Source organism: Bubalus bubalis, chromosome 10, assembly GCF_019923935.1.
Source record: "Bubalus bubalis isolate 160015118507 breed Murrah chromosome 10, NDDB_SH_1, whole genome shotgun sequence".
NCBI classification, from domain to species: Eukaryota; Metazoa; Chordata; class Mammalia; order Artiodactyla; family Bovidae; genus Bubalus; species Bubalus bubalis.
In genome coordinates, this window is record NC_059166.1 from 14,624,208 (window position 1) to 14,645,550 (window position 21,343).

General features: G+C 37.4%; 1 protein-coding gene across 16 annotated transcripts in view; it reads left to right on the plus strand.

Annotated features, from left to right (window-relative positions):
• SYNE1 (spectrin repeat containing nuclear envelope protein 1) overlaps positions 1–21,343 on the plus strand; it is a 494,933-nt gene that overhangs the window by 127,890 nt on the left and 345,700 nt on the right. For 15 of the 16 annotated variants that reach the window (XM_044924087.2, XM_044924084.2, XM_044924085.2 and 12 more), the window contains 5 exons: positions 1,765–1,874; positions 5,450–5,500; positions 8,447–8,554; positions 11,790–11,927; positions 12,929–13,093. In XM_044924087.2, coding sequence (XP_044780022.2) covers positions 1,765–1,874; positions 5,450–5,500; positions 8,447–8,554; positions 11,790–11,927; positions 12,929–13,093 — 572 coding nt within the window. The remainder of the gene's footprint in view (positions 1–1,764; positions 1,875–5,449; positions 5,501–8,446; positions 8,555–11,789; positions 11,928–12,928; positions 13,094–21,343) is intronic. The other variant, XM_044924077.2, reaches the window with a different exon arrangement.

Below are 21,343 nucleotides of genomic sequence, written 5' to 3' on the forward strand. Positions count from 1 at the left end.
TTACGACCCCATGGACTATAGCCCACCAGGTTCCTCTGTCCTTGGGACTTCCTGGGCATTCATACTGGAGTGGGTTGCCATTCCCTTCTCCAGGGGATCTTCCTGACCCAGGGATCGAACTGAGGCCTCCTGCATTGGCAGGCGGATTCTTGATTTCAGAATGAATATTTCTAGCTCTCAAAACACCATCTGCCTTCTTGGCTTCCATGTGATGATGGCCAGCATGGAGATCCCTTGCCATTTTCGTGACCCTGTTTCCCCTTCTTGCCTGCTCCCCTACCCAATTTCACTAGGGTTGCCAAGGGCTTTCCACCTTGTTTCTGTACACACACACACACACACACACATGTGCCAAGCCACTAGTATCCAGGACACACCTCAGTTCAAGGGGAAAGACCGCAAACATCCTAACCCTCAGCTTCAGAGAGTACATCAGAGCTGAACTTTTTCCTATAGTGGAATAGGAGAAGGATATAAATGATTCTTTCAGATTCACTAGACCAGAGGATCTTAATATTTTCTTTGATAATCAGAAATTGAGTTTGCCCAAATGCAAGCCTAACCCAGATATAAAGTAATTATTTTCCTAATGAGAACTCCCCCCTCCCAAATTTTTAGCCAATTTGAATGTATAAACTTGTAGGAATATTGATTAAATAGACCAGATATCAATATCAATCAATAACGATTGTTTTATGATTTAGTCCCGTGTATACTAAAAGCAGGTACTGTAGTAAATCATGTATTAAATGTTGTTTTCTTTCCACTTTTACACTTAATGAAAGTTTTACTCTTCACATGCATTTTCCACATCAGTGATCTTATTATTTCTAAAATCCCCTTTGAATCATCTCATGAATTCCAGAATACATTATCTTTGCTTATTTTTAAGTCTTTTGAGTTGTACCACTTCTTAAATCCTACACTGATAATCCCTATAAATTATATTTCAAATCACAAGAAACAATACAAAATATTAGGGAAGTTTTATATTTTGATTTTCATGGTTTCTGTTTGTTCAGTTTTTTTGGTTGTTGTTGCTCTATAAGTATAAATATCGTATTTGAAATCTCCAAATGTATCCAGTCTTACCCTGATTTTGTAATTATTAAATCTATATAAATATCCTTGCTTGATTTTTACTGATATTTTAGATAAACATCTATATACTTAAAAATGACAGTGACAGATCTTTTCAGCTCTCAAATTAAGTACTTAAAGAGTACTTAATTGTTCAATATACAGTGGCTTAGACAGAAGGCTTCACAATGGAGAAGCTGTGTAAGGACTTGGACATAAGGCATCTCCCTCTTTTCTGAAATAAATTAATGCGTGACCATGTATAGTATACAAACTATATAGTCATTTATCATTCAGTGCTGTGCCTGTAACTTGTTTTACTACCCATTTAGTCTGATTCTGTAATGTACATATTATTGGTATTTTAGTAACTAGACAAAATCTATGCATAATTATATATATATCTCATATTTCTGATGAGTGTTGAAATTATTTAAACGAAACACATGCTACTTTCCCAACAGCTCTTGGCTAAAATGTGTCAGCTTTCTGAGTCATAAAATTTCCACTGTATATTATCCAGACTAAACTGGTTTTCCCTCTCTCCATCTCTAAATAGTATTCTGTCTTTCTTCTGCATTTAGGACACTGTATTTTGGTATATTAGCTAGAGTTCAAAGTTTATATTCTTAAAATCTTTTAAAATGTTTATTAATTTCTCATATTTGGGTTTGATTTTTTTAGATGTTGATGTGGATAAACCAGATGAGAAGTCTATTATGACCTATGTGGCCCAGTTTCTGAAGCAGTATCCTGACATCCACAGTACAGGCTCTGATGGGCAAGAGAATGATGTAAGTATTTGTTTTTCTGTGAGCATTGATAACACACTAGATTGATATCACCCACACTTGGGAGGAAATTAGAGGGAAAAATTTATCTGATGTGTTGGCTGAATCAGATAAAGCATTATTAATAATAACTGCTGGATGTATAATACATATAATATGAATTGAAATCTATGAAAGATAAGAGTGTTGAAAAACTTTATTTTAGCAATTTGACCACTGAATTATTTTTGTATCATCATATTATCTATGCATTTACATCCTGAGTTTCCTTCTTCTGTTCAATCTGATAAAACCCAATTTTGACTTTTAGATTTATTATGTAAGTTGCTTGGAGAAGGGAATGGCAACCCACTCCAGTGTTCTTGCCTGGAGAGTTCCATGGGCAGAGGAGCCTGGTGGGCTACAGTCCATGGGATCGCAAAGAGTGGGACATGACTTAGTGACTAAACCACCACCACCATGTAAGTTGCTACTCATTGTAAACATATGGAAGTGAAGCAGACTTATGAAAGTTCTAATTATTCACTGTGCTTAAATTTTTCAGCCACTCAGTAGTTTGAATAACATATTTTTCATAGTACTCAAATGACATATATTTGTTGTCATAAATAAAGAAAAACAAAAATTGGGGGGAAAAGGAAAAGAAAATTATTTGTACTTAACCTTCTGTAGAGAATCTGTTCTTAAAAAAATTAATACTTTGGTGTGAGTTCCCTGTATATGTAGACGTATAATATATTTTAACAAAAATAGAATCATGGGGCTTTCCTGGTAGCTCAGTGATAAAGAATCTGCCAGCCAATGCAAGGGACACAGGTTCAATCCCTGGTCTGAGGAGATCCCACATATGACCTCCGTATGTTTACAATGAGTAGCAGCTTACCTGGTGGTGGTAAGCCCATGCGCCACCCCTATCGAGTCTGCGCTGTAGAGTCTGGGAAACCGAAACTACTGAGCCCTCATGCCACAACTACTGAAGCCGGGCTTCCCTAGAGCCTGTGCTCTGCAATAAGAGACGTCACCACGATGAGAAGCCCACACACATCGCCACTAGAGAGGAGTCCCTACTCTCCACAACTAAAGAAAAGCCCGCACGGCAGTGAAGACCCAGTACAGTCAAAAACAAGTAAATAAATAAAATTTTAGAACATAGAATCATAGTATACATATAATTTTATTTCCTCAGTGATACAACACCTTTCTCATGCCATTCTCTCTAGAACTTCATAAAGGTGGATGGTAATTTATCCAATATTGATTGTTGAAAATTTCTGATTTTTTGCTATTATAAAAATACTTCCATAAGAACTGTTCTACAACTCTTTCTTAAAGAGGAATTCCTAGACTAAAGAGTATGCAGAGTTTTGGCAAATCCTCTCAGGAGGATGTCTCATTTTACGCTCTAGCCTGCACACCAGAATGCCTATATTCTGTCCTTATCAACAAGGGATGTTACATTCTCCTATTTTTTAAAAGTACTCTATTAGGTTTGGGGTTTTTTTTGTTTTTAGAGAGAGAGGTGGATTTACTACTGAATTTAAAACTATTTATTAGGCAAAATCACATCAGGGAAAGTAATAAATGAATTTTCAAGACACGTTAAAAACACTCTCATCTTTACCATTCAGGTCTCAACTAGGATTTACTGTTCAAGTCTTAGCTAGGGTTTTCAGAGAGGTTTCAGATTATAATGAACAGAAACAAGAAAAACAAACAAACGAAAAAATACACTTTCTTAGAAACAGATCTAAGGAAGGAAAAGATCAGAGGAACATAACCCAGAGTTTTCAAGTAGGAAAAGGTTTTGCAGTAATAGAAATCTTTGTAAAAGAATTAAATGAAACAACAGTAACTGGTATTTCCTAGGTAACTTGGGTGAAGTTAATCTGGTATTTGATAGAACTATGTTAGTTATTTTAAAAACTGTGGTTTCAAGAAACTGTTTTCTTTGTTCCTTGCCAAGCTTGGAAGGAACAAATATTGATAACCAGAGTAACTTATTCTACAACAGGCAAAATAATGTTCCTAAGAAGCACCACTGAACACGAAAGACTCTCCTTGCAAACTCCAGTGTGGACTGAGTCATGTGCGTGGTATTCATTTGGTGTTTTCTGGGTTTTGAGAATGTTTTTGGGTATGGATGGTGCTCTGTGAATAAGAAACTGTACGGAGGTCTATTAGAACTCCCTCACAGGGCACAGAGAAAATCAGTTTTCCATCTGATTGTCATATCTAAACTTCTTATATTGGCCAGTTGGATTTATTTCTGACCTGATGTCTAAGCTTGTACTGTTTTAATTTCTCTGACATTAATCATCTCTCCAGATCAGTAAACACGGTGGCTGGTAATGTCTGAGAAATAAAGGGAGATACTTATGTTAATGCTCATGAGCAAGGATTTAATGTAAAAATCCTCAGAGATTTGAAATACACTCCTGCTTTAAACTTGTTAATATACTTGACTAAAGAGCTTTATTGTTAAGCAATTAATCTCATTCTCTAGAAGAAAAATTCTGATTTTTCTTTTAAAAACTTCCATCTCTTTCCTAAAACAGAGATGCTTCAAGAGAGTTTCAAAAAATAATTTTGAGGAAAGTGTGTTATAAATGTTACCCTTTTTTAAATGACGGGTAATGTAGAGTATGAACATCTAAATATTAATATTTTAAATAGAAAATCATTATTTTTTATGATGTATGACTTATTTTTGTTTAATGCAACTTAGTGGCCCTCTCATTCTGTCTAATGAACCTTGAAGATTTTATAGACTATACACATTAGGGTTGATGTCATCCCCTTGAAGTCCGCATTACTTTTGTACTCAAGTTTTAGTAAATCGTTTTTAAAATTCATTTTAAAAAATACTGGCATCAACATATCTATCAGGCTTTCATTTTCCCTTCTTTTTGATTCTTATATCCCCTTTATGAATGTATTTAAATTAGTTATTTTATAGATACTATTTTAAATCTGATTTTCTGATTGGAAATAGATAGTGCCATGTTTTTCTTACTTCAGTCAGTAAAATTGATAAAGAAATTTTCCTTAAAAGTATTCCTTGGATAATTAGTGCTAAATTATTAATAAATGCAATAGACCCACTGGTTTATCGCTCTCATTTCTCAAACTTTCAATTATTTATTCACTCATTCCTTCCCCAATCTCAACAAATGTCACTGACTGTTTTCAGAACCACAGCTCAGTCTTAGTTGTGTAGGAATACACAGACATATATCATGACAGTATAGAGAAAAATGTGAATCCATATACCTTTTCTTTACATTGTTCTCCCTTCAAAATATTTACCATTTTAAGACATATGTATAATATATATATAGTCACATATGACTATTAAAAATTAAAGCAAAACCACCAAATGCCAGAATTCTACATTGCCTTATTGGATTTGAACAGTTTGATACTTTCAAAAGTTGTGAAAATGTCTTAAAATAACTATACCCTTCAAATTGTTGCCTATTTATTTATAGACAGATGCCTCTTCATTTTTTGTGTTTCCTGTATAATTTTTGTCCATGATTTATGTTATTTTTCTATATGTTATCTTTTCATGTTGGTAGGAAATACTTCCAAGTTTCCCATCTTTTACAAATTCTATCCAAATTCTTAAGGTAAGATTTAAGTCATCTTGAATTAGTGACTTCTTTCAAACATTCTGCATTCTATATAGCTTGTTAGCCATCCCTTTGCATGTATTTGTCTTTTTATACACATTTATTTTAATACCTTAATTCTGTTATTTTCTTTTCCTTTCTAGTAGAAAAATAATATGTGCATTCTTAAATATTAGTTACAATCTAAGCTACTCCCATGGACTTTCCCACTAATCTCTAATTATAAGATGGCATTAATTTCTTTTTAATAATAATAGCACTAACAAAAGGAAAAATTAAAATAACTATTATTTATTTATGTGTGACATGGAAAATAAAAATTAAGTTAAAGCTTTATTTTTTTCATTTTAAAGTATTAATAGGAAATAATTAATTGAAAAAGGTAAGTGTTCAATTAGCTTGTAACCCTGAGTTTCATCACAACTCTTCTGCTCAATATTGAGTAACATGGTGTAGTAAAGTTCATGGAACACGGTGAGTGCTCAAAAAATATTTGTGGAATTCATGATTAAGAATTCTTTCCCATATCCAGGTTACTTCCATTTTTCTACCTAGGCCTGAAGTTAAAGATTTATCAACACAATAGACTTTGTGCCAACACTGGGATAAAAAAATTAGAAGTAAAAATTTTTATTTCATGCTTCATGAAGCATGATTTTAAGTATATATAAGTACACTACCAAACATATAATGCATGCATTTGAGTGAGTGAGTGAGAGAGAAAAGAAAAAGTAGTGAGAATGCTAACAGTTTGGTTATTTGGCGCTTAGATGGTCTCTAGGCAAATAGATTTCCATGTCTTTGAATGTGTGTGGAAGTTACCAGTTGAAGAAAACCCACTAAACTAAATGAGTTTTGAAATCTAAATCTAAATATTTCATTTTCCTTTAAAAGGAGAATGCTAAGTGTATACAGAGCTGCATCCTTTTTAACCTTATTGCAATTTGCACTTCCACACCAGAAGAAAAAGTCCTTTGTTGAACATACTCTAGTAAAGTTATTTTAAGAACATATTTTTTTTCTCTCAGATGATTTTGTGAAATAATTTCAATTGGTGAAGAAAAGCTTATGATGAGCCTGTCTTTGGAGAGTCAAAGCCCCATGCTCACTTTGGTGAGCTCCACCAGTGGTCATATTGAGCTCAGGTTCCTTGAAGGTAGAACAAGAGCTTTGTGTTCCTCTGAGCTCAGAAAATATGTCATTAGTGCTGTTGTGGCCATGAAAGTCAACCAAGAACAGAACATGCGCCTTGATACCATTCCCTTGTTCATTCAGAAGAGCCATCATGGGAAGTGCGGAGACTTTGGGGTCCTCCTATTCCATTTTGTCCTCTAACTATGTTACCAATCAGTGATTTATTCCCCAGTTATCTATCAAGTGACACCAGGTGCCAGACTGCTATGTTAGTCTGGAGAAAAAAAGATACATATGTGGTTTGGAATGCTGGATGGAGGAGGGAGGTGAGACAATGAAATATAATGTATTTTGGGTGAATATTTGAGCTCAGGTTGTTGCAAGATCATAGAAAAATGTTCTCAACATGTGGTCCCTAAGCCAGTAGCATCAGGTTCACCTGGGAACTTGTAATAAATACACATTCTCAAGATACACTAAGCCAGAAAACCTGATGGTGTGCCCAGGCATCTCCTTCACAAGCTTTCCAGGTGATTCTAGTGTTCACTAAAGTTTGAGCACCACTGGCAAAAGAGAAACTCATAACTCAGACCTGTGGATCAGAAAAAAGCTTCTTAGAGAAGGGTGCACCTGAGCTGAGCTCTGAGGAAGTCATCACCCAGGGGAAATTGTTCCAGGCCCAAGAGGGTTGTCTTTGTAACGCCAGGAAGAGAAAGAGGACACAGACCACGATAGCACTCGTGGCAACCTCTGCTCTGGAGGTGTTGATGAAGAATCTCTGATTCTCCTCAAAACCATGTAAAGGGGGTGCCATGACCACCCAGATGATGGTACAACAGAAGAGAGGATTTTAAAAAATTGCATCTGAATTCACAGAGCTAATACACGTCAGGACCAGAGTTTGAAACCAGTTTCGCCTGCCTCCATAGCCAGCACTCTTTCTCCTCTGCCATTTCACCTGTCTGCGGACAGCCATTTCAACCTGTCATAGGGCTGTGATCATCAGATGAGATGTTGTAATGGAAAGTTAAGTGCCAAAAAGTCACATTAAATGTGTCTGTGATTATTCTGGCATTCTTACCTGATAAGAAGTCTTAATGACAGTTTAGGATATTTTCACTACATCAGTGCTAGAATAGCTCTTACTAATTGTGGAAACAAGAATGTAACTCTCCAGTTCTTTTTCATTTTTGAGATGTGAATGAATGAATTCATTCAGCAGATGATCTGGTACATATCATATAGGTTTCATGTTGCCAGGGTTTGGGAATGCCATATTGAGCAAGATAAATGTGCTTTCTGCCCTCATGGGGCTTATGTTATATTATCGCATAATGTTTTTAAACATAATGTACACAAGTAATCCAATGTTACTCTGACTGTAGCTCCTTTAATTCAGTCAAAATTAATCTTATCTTGATCAGTCCTCTGGGTTACCAGTGAGTGGCCTTGGGTTAAGACGCAACCACAGGCCTATTTCCACTCCCATTCCAAGCCACTGCTTTTTCTGAGTATTTTTGTGCTTAGCACATTTCCTCGGGAGCATATTTTCTTAATTAAATTAATGTTTCTTGAGAAGAACAACAGAGGTAGATAATTTCAGTATTCAGTATGATAATTAAGATTTTTTATAGAATTAATTTTTGCTTCTTATTCTCCGGAAAAGGTGAGGGCAGGGAAGGAGAAAGTTTTTCAGAGACATTTGGAGCTTGTTAAATATTCAGTGTATCCTAGGATCAGTCAGGCATTAATCAGCAATTAAGTAAATGCACAGTTACTAATAAAATTGTAATGTCTTGTGGTTTCTAGAGAGAAGACAGGCTAATTTTGAAGGAGATGAAAGTTTGGATAGAACAATTTGAAAGAGATTTGACAAGGGCACAGATGACAGACTCAAGTTTGCAGGATAAATATCAGGTAATGTATGGAAGAGATATTTCATTTTTCTTAAAAGCCTTTCATGAGTAAGAGCCACATATGTCATTTAATCTATGTTTAATCTTTCAAGTGATGTTAATGAGAAATATCTTTTAAAAATAATATGCATTATCTTGTTTACATATAATTTAATCATGTTTCTATGTAAATAGGTAGTTTTTAAAATTTAATGCATTTATATATTGTAATATGTTTGCCATTGTAACAATAATTAGCACCTCTATCATGTGACATTATTATCATTTATTTTTAGTGGGTGAGATGTTTTAGTTCCAGTCTCTTAGCAATTTTGATGATTGTAATGCAATACTATTGTCCATATTCCCTGTACTGTGCATTTGGAACTAGGACTTATATACCCTAAACTTTTCCAGTTTGTATACTTAAATATCCACCCTCTCCCCTCCACCCTCTATCCCCTGGTAACCATCCTTTTGCTCTCTGTTTTTAGGAGTTTGACTTTTTAGATTCCATATATAAATGATATTATACAATCTTTGTTTTTCTCTACCTTATCTTGCTTAGTACAGCATCTTGAAGTTTCACCCATGTTGTCACTTATGTCAGGCTGTCCGTTTTTCTCATGGCTGAATAATATGCCATTATATATATACACCGCATCTTCTTTGCCAATTCTTCCGTTAATGGGCACTTAATTGTTTCTAACAATTGACTGTGGTGACAATAAACATGAGAGTGCGTGTATATCTCTTTGATACTTTGTTTTCATTTGCTTCGGATATACACCCAGAGCTGGAGTTGGTAGTTTTAAATTGTATGTGTCACGTTATATAGAGTTCTGAGGCTCCATCACTTTCCCAGAACTCAGTCTTGTAGACGATCCAAAACACAAAAATCTGGCCATTGTTTTTATGTAACACATGACCTTACAGATGTTACCTCACAAGAAATTCCTCCAAAATGTGACTTCAGTGGCAAATTGACATTTTCTATAGGATAAGCTGAATTAAATAAAAATTGCAGCATGAAGAGTTGGCGTAGGTCCCTTAGTAAGATCGGTTTCTCCTGCTACCTGCCTCACTCAGCACCGCTGCATTCAGGTTGAGTCCAGTGTTGCTGCTGTTGCTGTTGCTCTTTCTCCCAGTTTCATCACACCGTCATTAATTAGATTTCAGCTTCCAATTTCCACTTCCAAAATCCTTTAACAAGTTTTTTTTTTTTCCATTGAATTGTGACTTACTCTGCGTAGCACTGACATTTTCTCCTGCTTAAAATATCATTGCATTTCGGTGGCAGAACTATGGTATATTCTAATCTACAATGTATTTTGACAATTTTTGCTACAAAAAAAAGGTGAATGATGTAAGAGATGTGAAACGGCAGATGATAAAAGATTTAGCTGTTGGAATTAGTGTGTGATTTTATATAATCATATCTATAAAGTGTGCCTGAATTTAGATGGATGGTTTCATCAATATTACATTTGATGGACTTGGAAATGCAATAAATACATTCTTATATATGTGTTCCTTTTGCTGAAGCTCATTATAATTTTTTTCCCCCAAAAGGTAATTTTCTGGGAACATTAAAATGATTAAATCAGTAAATTGAGGCTATAAATGCAAGAACAGAATGAATGTCCTTATTTAGTCCATTAGTGAGCTTCAGTTTTAGCATAAATTATCAAAAAATAAATTCCAAGTTATAAAGTTACCATTGTACAGAAGTTAATTTATAAGAGGAAATCTAAGTATCAGAAAAGTACAAAACAGAAGCATTCCTTTCAGATCAGTCTCTTAAATAGGGTTAGACCACATAGGGAACGTTTTCTTTCATTTGTATGTTTATTATGTAATCAGAATCTAATGTTTGTACTTATCAATTAATAGTGCATTTTCCAGTTTTTCTGTATATAGAATTCTGTAGAATAAAATTTAAGGCTGATAATATGTTTTGGTACTTTAAAATTGCATTAAGTTATAGTGAATGGTAGGTAAACTTTGTGGTAAAATATTTATTCACCATCTCCCCCCAGTGTTCTTCATGTGAATTTACATGTTTGTGTACTTAGTGACTTAGAAGTTCTTTCAAATGTGCTATCTGTTAGATTCTATGGGGGCTATTCTCATGTTCCTTAATATTTTTAATATTAAAGACATTAAATGCACATTCAGTGACATTTTTAATTCATATGTAGACTTTGAAACATATTTTAGAGTGGGTTAATGTAATGTACAGAGAAGGCGATGGCACCCCACTCCAGTACTCTTGCCTGGAAAATCCCATGGACGGAGGAGCCTGGTGGGCTGCAGTCCATGGGGTCGCGAAGAGTCGGACACGACTGAGCGACTTCACTTTCCCTTTTCACTTTCACGCATTGGAGAAGGAAATGGCAACCCACTCCAGTGTTCTTGCCTGGAGAATCCCAGGGACGGGGGAGCCTGGTGGGCTGCCGTCTATGGGGTCACACAGAGCTGGACACGACTGAAGCGACTTAGCAGCAGCAGCAGTGTAATGTAAAATGTAGGGCTTTCATTAAAATCACTAACCTTTCTTAGGTTATATTAATATTAGACTTACAGTTTAGTCTACCTGTTACAAATTTATCTTAGACTTACAGTTTAGTCTACCTGTTACAAATTTATCTTAACCATACTGTGACAAAAGAAAGATATAATATTTAGTATTTTAACATCATAAAATTAAAGCAAAAGGTTATTGCATAAAGTAAACCTCTTTATACAAATTTACTTAAATATAAATTAGGAAACCATTAATTGTTTTTTTTTTTTTTGGATGTATACAATTTCTACTTGTAAACTGGTACTTTAAAGTAAAACAACAATTTTGATTATGAACATAGATTTATACTCTTGTTTATTACTTCATCATGAGCAGGGACTGGCTTGTAGATTATACCTAGGAATGAGAAATCCTAGCCTTGAGTGCTGTCTCTACTACTTGTGTTTGCCAAGTCACCTCTGGGCTTACTGTGGTAGTAATAACGGGCTTGTCTAAGTTGTAGCATGATGGGAAGCCAGAGACGATAATGTGCAGAAGGCACTTCGCAAGGGGCCAGGGTCATCATCAGGGCTAGATGAATGCTGGCTGTATCACGATTGTCATTATTATTATCAGCAACATTTATTGAACGTTATCCAAATATAAAGGATTGTTATTTAGGAAACCTGGTTTCCTTTGCTTTTGCTTTTTTTGACTGACTGCCATGTTCTTGCTATTTTTCCTCTTTTAGTCATTTAAGCATTTCAGAGTTCAATATGAAATGAAGAGGAAACAGATTGAACACTTATTGCAACCATTACATAGAGATGGTAAATTGTCACTTGACCAAGCATTGGTAAAACAGGCCTGGGATAGAGTGTCCTCCAGGGTAAGTCCTCTGATAATTCATTTCATTAGGACTTAAATTAGTCGAGAATACCTTCTATCATCTCTTTCTTCACAACGATGTTATACCAGGTCCTCATGCCTCTGTCTGTGGTTGGAAGTTTTACCAGTGGGATGGTCTTTGTCCTCTCGTCAAGTTTTCCTTTAAGTTAGTGGAAGTGCCTGTTTAACAACTCTTTCCCTACTTTGCCTGCCTTATTGTAATATCACCATCGACAAGACAACCCACTGAAATCCTGAAAGACCACCTGGGTTACTTCTCCTTTTACACAATTTAATCCTGGGTTTTTAGAAGTAACTCCCCAAGAATGAGGCCTCAACTTCTCCAAATTCCATAACCAGATTTCATCAACAGCTAATTATCTTCCTGTATTCACATTTATTTTTATATTCTTTAATTTAAGTTTATCTTCTTATCTGGTCTTGAACTTGAAGGAACCTTGCTCTGTAGCTTTCATTTTAATATTTTGCAAACATTAAGTCTGAGATTTCAAAACCTCTGAAATTTCTATCCCTCATGGGAATATTTACCTTGTACTTATTCCATTTTCATTTTTATAATCCAACTTTTCCCATTAAGCTCTATTAAAGAATAAGTTAGATCCCAACCCATCCCCCCATCATTCCAATAAGCTGTGAAGCAGTTCCTGAGAATCAGATAAGTGGGAGAAATTATTAAATCATTAGAGAATTACATTATTGTAGAAAGAATCCTGAATTCTCATTTTCCTCCCGAGATGTCTAGATGACCCTGATTTTTCTGGACCTGTTCTCATTATGTGGGAGATTTTGAAGGAAAGTATCTGTGTTCTGAACTTTTCAAAACATTAGATTAGGACACAGATATTTTCTTACTTGATATTTATTAAATTAACCCAAAATTAATAACTTACAGCATTTTGTAGGCTTTAAAATCATTTGGGGGAATTTTAGGAATTGTTTTTTTTCTGTGTTAAGACACTGTCTTTCTACTTTCTATTTCAGCTCTTCGATTGGCATATACAACTTGATAAGTCTCTTCCTGCACCTCTGGGCACCATAGGGGCCTGGTTATACAGAGCAGAGGTGGCCCTAAGAGAGGAAATAACCATTCAGCAGGTTCACGAGGAAACAGCCAACACAATACAACGGAAACGTGAGCAACACAAGGTAAATACTCTGGCTGGAAAACCTTCCAGCGTAACGGTTCTAGTGTTACCAAATCAGGTTTGTTTGCCCATTACTCAGCGAGTCAAAGGCTGAGACACTAAGATTTGCAGCAGAGAAAGGGTTTATTCACAAGGCAGCCAATTGAGGAGATGAGAGAACAAATTTCAGTCCATCTCCCTGAAGGTGAGGGGTTCTGAGTATTTATGGGATAAAGCTGAACATGGGAAAGGTCACTGGAGATAAGAAACGGGTGAGGTGATCCTCGTTCTCTGCAGATGTAACTAAGCCACAGATGTCTTCATGGGCTCCGTGTTCCAAAAATGTGGCATCAATGTGATCAGAGGGTGGAGTTTTGGGCCCTCTGACATCAAAAGGTCACCATGCGGACACTCACCCATGGTCAGATGGAGGGTCAGTGGACCTAACCAGTCTTAGCCAGCTGGAGCTCAAACTGACTCCAAGTTCCTAAATTCAGCTTGGCCAACATCTTTTTGTTAAGGTTGTGTGATAGTTGGAGGACCTACAAATTTTATTAAAGCAAACCTGATCAGTGAAGGTACCTTGCTGTTGATCAGTTGCTAAGTCGTGTCTGACTCTCTGTGACTCCACCGTCTGCAGCACGCCAGGCTCCCCTGTCCTTCACCATTTCCTGGAGCTTGCTCAAACTCATGTCCATTGAATCAATGATGCCATCCAATCATCTTATCCTCTGTCACCCCCTTCTCTTACCCTCAATCTTTCCCAGTATCAGGGTCTTTTCCAGTGAGTCAGCTCTTTGCATCAGGTGGTCAAGGTATTGGAGCTTCAGCAGGTTACAATTTATTATTTATTAACAGCTAACTGATAATACCCTTGTTTCACTAGTATAGTCTGGGACTTGCGCTGACTCAGGTCTCCCAGGCACCCATTCATTCTGGTTCGGAGCTGTCCCCATTTTCCTAGAAATTCTTTGATTTGCATTTCCCTCTTCTGTACTTGTTATGACAATCCCAGTAGATTCATTTCCTGAGTTGTTCTCCAATAGCTCTGTGTTATTTTTTCATCTGCATTTACTTTTGTTATTTCTCGTGCTGTATTGTTGTCTTTGAAAATATAAGGCCATAGACAGTGTGTATTTACATAACAGTGTAATTGGCCATTGGCTCCAGACCTCTTTTCCTCCTCCATTCTCACAGGAAGGCAAACCAAGTCACCAAGTTCTTACATCCTGGTGCTTAAGAAGTAAGGAGAGGGAGAGGGTGGGATGATTTGGGAGAATGGCATTGAAACATGTATAATATCATATATGAAATGAGTCGCCAGTCCAGGTTTGATGCACGATACTGGATGCTTGGGGCTGGTGCACTGGGACGACCCAGAGGAATGGTATGGGGAGGGAGGAGGGAGAACAGGATACACGTGTTCAGGTTGGGGAACACGTGTATACCTGTGGTGGATTCATGTTGATATATGGCAAAACCAATACAATATTGTAAAGTTAAAAAATAAAATAAAATTAAATTTTAAAAAAAGTGAGGATCAGGGTGGGGGGAGGGGTTACTAGTGGCCTTAGAAAGTGGTGGGATTAGGCCTTGATCTCTCAGCCATTTGCGACTTTATTTTCTCATTGCATGTTTTGTGCTTTGTGTAAGTTCTAATACTCTTCCTGTGTGTCTTGTGATAGTACAGTCCTAACTTAAAATGCTGTGTTTTTCACTAACATCTCGTTAATGCAACCCTGCATTTTGTGCAGTTGAATTTGTGTATCTCATTTACTGAGTCATGGTGGGGGTTAACTGTATATGTGGAAGATAAACCAACAACCAGGTCTCACTTTGTTCTTCTCTCCTGGTTAAACAAGAAAAAGTGAAAGTGTTAGTTTCTCAGTCATGTCCAACTCTTTGCAACCCCATAGACTGTAGCCCATCAGGCTCCTCTGTCCATGGAATTCTCTGGGCAAGAATATTGGAGTGGGTTGTCATTCCCTTCTCCAGGGGATTTCCTGAGCCAGGGATTGAACCCAGGTTTCCTGAATTGAAGGCAGACTCTTTACCATCTGATCCACCAAGTGACTTTTTGGTTAAAGCCAGCTCTCAGCCCAGCTCCTGCCTACGTTCATGCAGTTGACTGTGGTTGGAGATAAACACACCCCCAGGCACGCTGACTAACCCAAGTGGGCCTTTAATGCTCCCCGGCACTCCAAAGGCATTTTTGGACTCTCTTCCCTCTGCATTTCTGGGACAACTATTTTATACCTTTTCTCCTCAAACCTTCCACACCTCCTCCTTCATCCTTACTCTTAGCTGATGACACCGCTTCCTATTTCTCTGAGAAAATAGAAGCAGTCAAAAAAGAATTTCCGCAAGCTCCCACGACCACATCAACCCACCTACACGCATCTGTGACCGAATACTCCGTCTCCTCTCCTGTTACTATGGACGAACCATCTGTGCTCCGAGCTAAGGCCAGCCCCTCCACATGTACAGTGGATCCCATCCTCCCAGCTCTGTTCCAGAAGATAATTCCTGTAGTACTTTGCTTCTTTATTTTTTCTCTCTCTTTCTCTGCTGGATTTTTCCCACCCACATGAAATATAGTGTCATTATTCTTAATACCTTCTTTCTTAACCATACCCCTCCTTTCAGCTATTGTCCATTTTTAAAAAAAAATTTTATTGGGGTATAGTTGCTTTACAATGTCGTGTTAGTTTCTGTACAGCAAAGTGAACCTGCTATACATATGCATGTATCCCCTCTTCTTTAGATTTCCTTCCCACTCGGGTCATCACAGACCAATGGATACAGTTCCCTGTGCTATACAGTAGTTTCTCATTAGTTATCAATCTTATACAGAGGCTCAATAGTGTATATATGTCAATCACAATCTCCCAATTCATCACATTCCTTCCCTTCCCCCTTGGTATTTATATGTTTGCTCTTTACATCTGTATCTCTATTTTCTGCTTTGTAGATAAGATCATCTATACCAATTTTTTCAGATTCTACATATATGCATGAATATACAGTATTTGTTTTTCTCTTTTTGGCTTTCTTCACTCTGTATGACAGTCTTTAGGTCCCTCTACATCTCTACAAATGACCCAGTTTTGTTCCTTTTCACAGCAGAGGCAGAGAGTAATATCCCATCGTGTATACGCACTACATCATTATCGATTCCTCTGTTGATGAACATTCAGGTTGCTCCCATATCCTGGATAATGTATATAGTGAGCTACTGTCCATTGTTTTCTTTCTTTTACAAAAGTGAAGTCCTTTGAAAGTACTATCTGAAATCTCATCCTTTCTAGAACCCATTCCAATCGTGTTTTCCCTTGCCCGTCTAGCCATGGCAGGTTCATGAGGGTGCTTTTTGCTCCTCGCTCAGTGGTCAGTTTTCAGTCCTCATTTTACCTTTATTGGAAGCATTTTAGACTCTGAACTACTTTATCCATTTGGTTTCTTAATTTTTTTTTTCTGTTCTTTCCAGTGTTTTCCGTTAGCCCACATTTGGTCCAAAATGTCCATGAGTGTATTTGGTTCATAGAACAAATAGTTTAGGACAGGGCCAAATATCAAGGACCTTTTGATGTGGACCAAATGTCTCTATGGACATTTTGGATAGGACCAGATATGACCAATTATCAAGGACCTTTTGGCATAAACCAGATATTTTATGGTAATTTTGAACAGGACCATATGGTCCTAAAATGGTCTTTCCTTCTCTTTCAACAAATACTTATTGAACTCTTTCTATGTGTAAAGTAGTGTTCTAGGCATTTGTGATATACCCATAAGTAAAACAGACAAAACTTCTACCCTAATATAACTTGCCTTTTCATAGGAGGAGGCAATTAAGAAATAATAAATATGATAAATAAAGGCATTTTATATTAGAATAGAAGATAGAAGGACAAGGAAGGTAAGGTGGTGTTGCAATTTTAAGCAGGGGAGTCAGTGAAACCACACTGAAAAGAGAACCTCAAACATGCAAGTGTGTTCCTACTCAAAGGCCTTTGCCCTTGCCAACATTTCTGGAATGTTCTTGTCTCTTTGCCTGATATTTTCCAGGCATTCTTCCTCATCTCCTTGGGCCTTTACTGAAAGGTCACCTTTTAGTCAATCCTCTCTTGGCCACCTCTTTGAAAGGACAACATCCTTTTCCTGTTCCCTATTCAGTTTTTCTCTTTAGCATTATCTTCATCTCAAATGCTAATTTAATTATCTTATTTATTGCTTGATCTCCTACAGTGTAATCTCAACTCTGTAAGAGCAATGATTATTGTTTGTTTTTTACTCTTGTTAAAAAAAAAAAAGCCTCTAAAAATGGTTTTATAAATATTCAGGCTTTCAAAATTGTGATTGGGTCAATAATGCTAATCATACTTTCTGAGAATTTGTTCCTTTGACTAAGTTTTCAAAATTATTGACACAAAATTATTCAAAATATTCTTGTGCCTGTAGTTAAGCCTCCATTTTCCCCCAGTTTTGTTTCCATGCACTTTGTCACATTCCTTAAATGCACTTTCAGCATCCTTAATTTTCTCTGATATATCCTAATGATCTTTTCCCATCTACTTTCTTACCAGAGAAATGACAGAATCCCTCTTTTAGCAGCATCATTCTGGTGCTGTGTGAGCATATGGCTTAGACTGGTCAAAGAGGGGAGAAGTGAGAGAAACAATTTCAATGATCCAGGTAGAGTGGCTTGAACAAAGGTCATAGCTATAGAGATGGTAAGAAATAGATTCTGAATATATTTCAAGGGCAGAACAAAGAGAATGTTTAGCATTAGATATGGATTATGAAGGAAGGGGAGTCATAAATGACACTATGATTTTTCAACCAAGCAGTTGGAAAAATGGAGTTTCCATCAGTTGAGATGGAAAGGCAATGAAGCAGGTTTGGGAGGAAAGATGGAGTTCAGTCTGGGGGAAGGTAAGTGTGAGACTGTTTCACGCCCCAGCAAATATGCGGAGTGGGTAGCGGGAGATGAGACAGGAGGGGGCCAGATGTTCAGAGTCCTTGGTATATAAAGGGAAGTTAAAAGCTTGGAGACTTAAATAAGTATAGACAGAAAATTAGTCAAGAGCTGAGCCCTGAGGGAATCCAGTAGTAAGTAAGCTTCAGTGCTTATAGTTACTGTTGTTCAGTCACAAAGTCATGTCCGACTCTCTGTGACCACATAACTGCAGCACGGCAGGCTTCCCTGTCCTTCACTATCTCCCAGAGTTTGCTCAAACTCGTGTCCATTGAGTCAGTGATGCCATCCAACCATCTTATCCTCTGTTGCCCCTATCTCCTCTTGCCTTCTATCTTTCCTAGCATCAGGGTCTTTTCCAGTAAATCAACTCTTCACATAAGGTGGCCAAATATCAGAGCTTCACTTTCAGCATCAGTCCTTCCAATGAATATTCAGCGTTGATATCCTTTAAGATTGACTAGTTTGATCTCCTTGCAATCCAAGAGACTCTCAAGATTATTATCCAGCAACACAGATGGAAAGCATCAGTTCTTTGTTTCTCGGCCTTCTTGATGTTTCAGGTCTCACATCCACACATGAGTACTGAAAAAACCATAGATTTGACTATATTGACCTTTGTCAGTAAAGTGATATCTCTGCTTTTTAATACACTGTTTAGGTTTGTCATAGCTTTTCTTCCAACGAGCAAACATCTTTTAATTTCATGGTTGCAGTCACCATCTGCAGTGATATTGGAGCCCAAGAAAAGAAAACCTGTCAGTTTCCACTTTTCCCCATCTATTTGCTATGAAGTGATTGGAACTTAACAGTATCTAGATTAGCAGTATAAAGAAGCATAGTGGGATGCTCTTCTGTGGGAATGATCTCTGTTCATTTCCAAGGCAAACCATTCAATATCACAGTAATCCAAGTCTATGCCCTGACCGATAATGCTGAAGATGCTGAAGTTGAATGGTTCTGTGAAGACCTACAAGACCTTCTAGAACTAACACCCAAAAAGATGTCCCTTTCATTATAGAGGACTGGAATGCAAAAGTAGGAAGTCAAGAAATACCTGGAGTAATGGGCAAATTTGGCCTTGGAGTACAGTATGAAGCAGGACAAAGGCTAACAGAGTTTTGCCAAGAGATTACACTGGTCATAGCAAATACCCTCTTCCAACAACATAAGAGAAGACTCTACACATGGACATCACCAGATGGTCAACACCATAATCAGATTGATTATATTCTTTGCAGCCAAAGATGGAAAAACTCTATACAGTCAGCAAAAACAAGACCAGGAGCTGACTGTGGCTCAGATCATGAACCCCTTATTGCCAAATTCAGACTTAAATTGAAGAAAGTGGGGAAAACCACTAGATCATTCAGGTATGACCTAAATCAAATCCATTATGACTATACAGTGGAAGTGACAAATAGATTCAAGGGATTAGATCTGATAGACAAGAGTGCCTGAAGATCTATGGATGAAGGTTCATGACATTGTACAGGAGGCAGTGATCAAGACCATCCCCATGAAACAGAAATGCAAAAAGGCAAAATGGCTGTCTGAGGAGGCCTTACAAACAGCTATGAAAGAATAAAAGTGAAAGACAAAAGAGAAAAGGGAAGATACACCCATTTAAATGCAGAGTTCCAAAGACTAGCAAGGAGAGATAAGAAAGCCTTCCTCAGCGATCAATGCAAAGAAATAGAGGAAAGCAATAGAATGGGAAAGACTAGAGATCTCTTCAAGAAAATTAGAGATACCAAGGGAACATTTCATGCAAAGATGGGCACAATAAAGGACAGAAATGGTATAGACCTAACAGAAGCAGAAAATATCAAGAAGAGGTGGCAAGAATACACATACAAAAAAGATCTTCATGACACAGATAATCACGATGGTATGATCACTGACCTAGAGCCAGACATCCTGGAATGCAAAGTCAAGTGGGCCTTAGGAAGCATCACTACGAACAAAGTTAGTGGAGGTGATGGAATTCTAGTTGAGCTATTTCCAATCCTAAAAGATGATGCTGAAAGTTCTGCACTCAATATGTCAGCAAATTTGGAAAACTCAGCAGTTGGCCACAGGCCTGGAAAAGGTCAGTTTTCATTCCAATCCCAAAGAAAGGCAATGCCAAAGAATGCTCAAACTACCCCACAATTGCACTCATCTCACACAGTAGCTAAGTCATGCTCAAAATTCTCCAAGCCAGGCTTCAACAGTACATGAACCGTGAACTTCCAAATGTTCAAGCTGGATTTATAAAAGGCAGAGGAACCAGAGATCAAATAGCCAACATCCGTTGGATCATAGAAAAAGCGAAAGAGTTCCAGAAAAACATCTACTTCTGCTTACTGACTATGCCAAATCTTTTGACTGTGTGGATCACAACAAACTGGAAAATTCTGAAAGAGATGGGAATAACAGATCACCTGACCTGCCTCCTGAGAAATCTGTATGTAGATCAGGAAGTAACAGTTAGAACTGGACATGGAACAACAGACTGGTTCCAAATCAGGAAAGGAGTACGTCAAGGCTGTATATTGTCACCCTGCTTATTTAACTTATATGCAGAGTACATCATAAGAAACTCTGGGCTGGATGAAGCACAAGCTGGAATGAAGATTGCTGGGAAAAATACCAATAACCTCAGATATGCAGATGACACCACCCTTATGGCAGAAAGCAAAGAAGAACTAAAGAGCCTCTTGTTGAAAGTGAAAGAGGAGAGTGAAAAAGCTGGCTTAAAGCTCAACATTCAGAAAAAAAAGATCATGGAATCTGGTCTCATCACTTCATGGCAAATAGCTGGGGGAACAGTGGAAACAGTGACAGACTTTATTTTTTGGGCTCCAAAATCACTGCAGATGGTGACTACAGCCATGAAATTAAAAGACACTTACTCCTTGGAAGAAAAACTATGACCAACCTAGACAGCTTATTAAAAAGCAGAGACATTACTTTGCCAACAAATGTCTATCTGGTCAAAGCTATGGTTTTTCCAGTGGTCATGTATGGATGTGAGAGTTGAACTATAAAAAGAGCTGAGTGCTGAAGAATTGATGCTTTTGACTGTGGTGTTGGAGACTCTTGAGAGTCCCTTGGACTGCAAGGAGATTCAACCAGTCCATCCTAAAGGAGGTCAGTCCTGGGCATTCATTGGAAGGACTGATGTTGAAGCTGAAACTCCAGTACTTTGGCCACCTGATGGGAAGAACTGACTCATTTGAAAAGACCCTGACGCTTACTCCTTGGAAGAAAAGTTATGACCAACCCAGATAGCATATTGAAAAGCAGAGA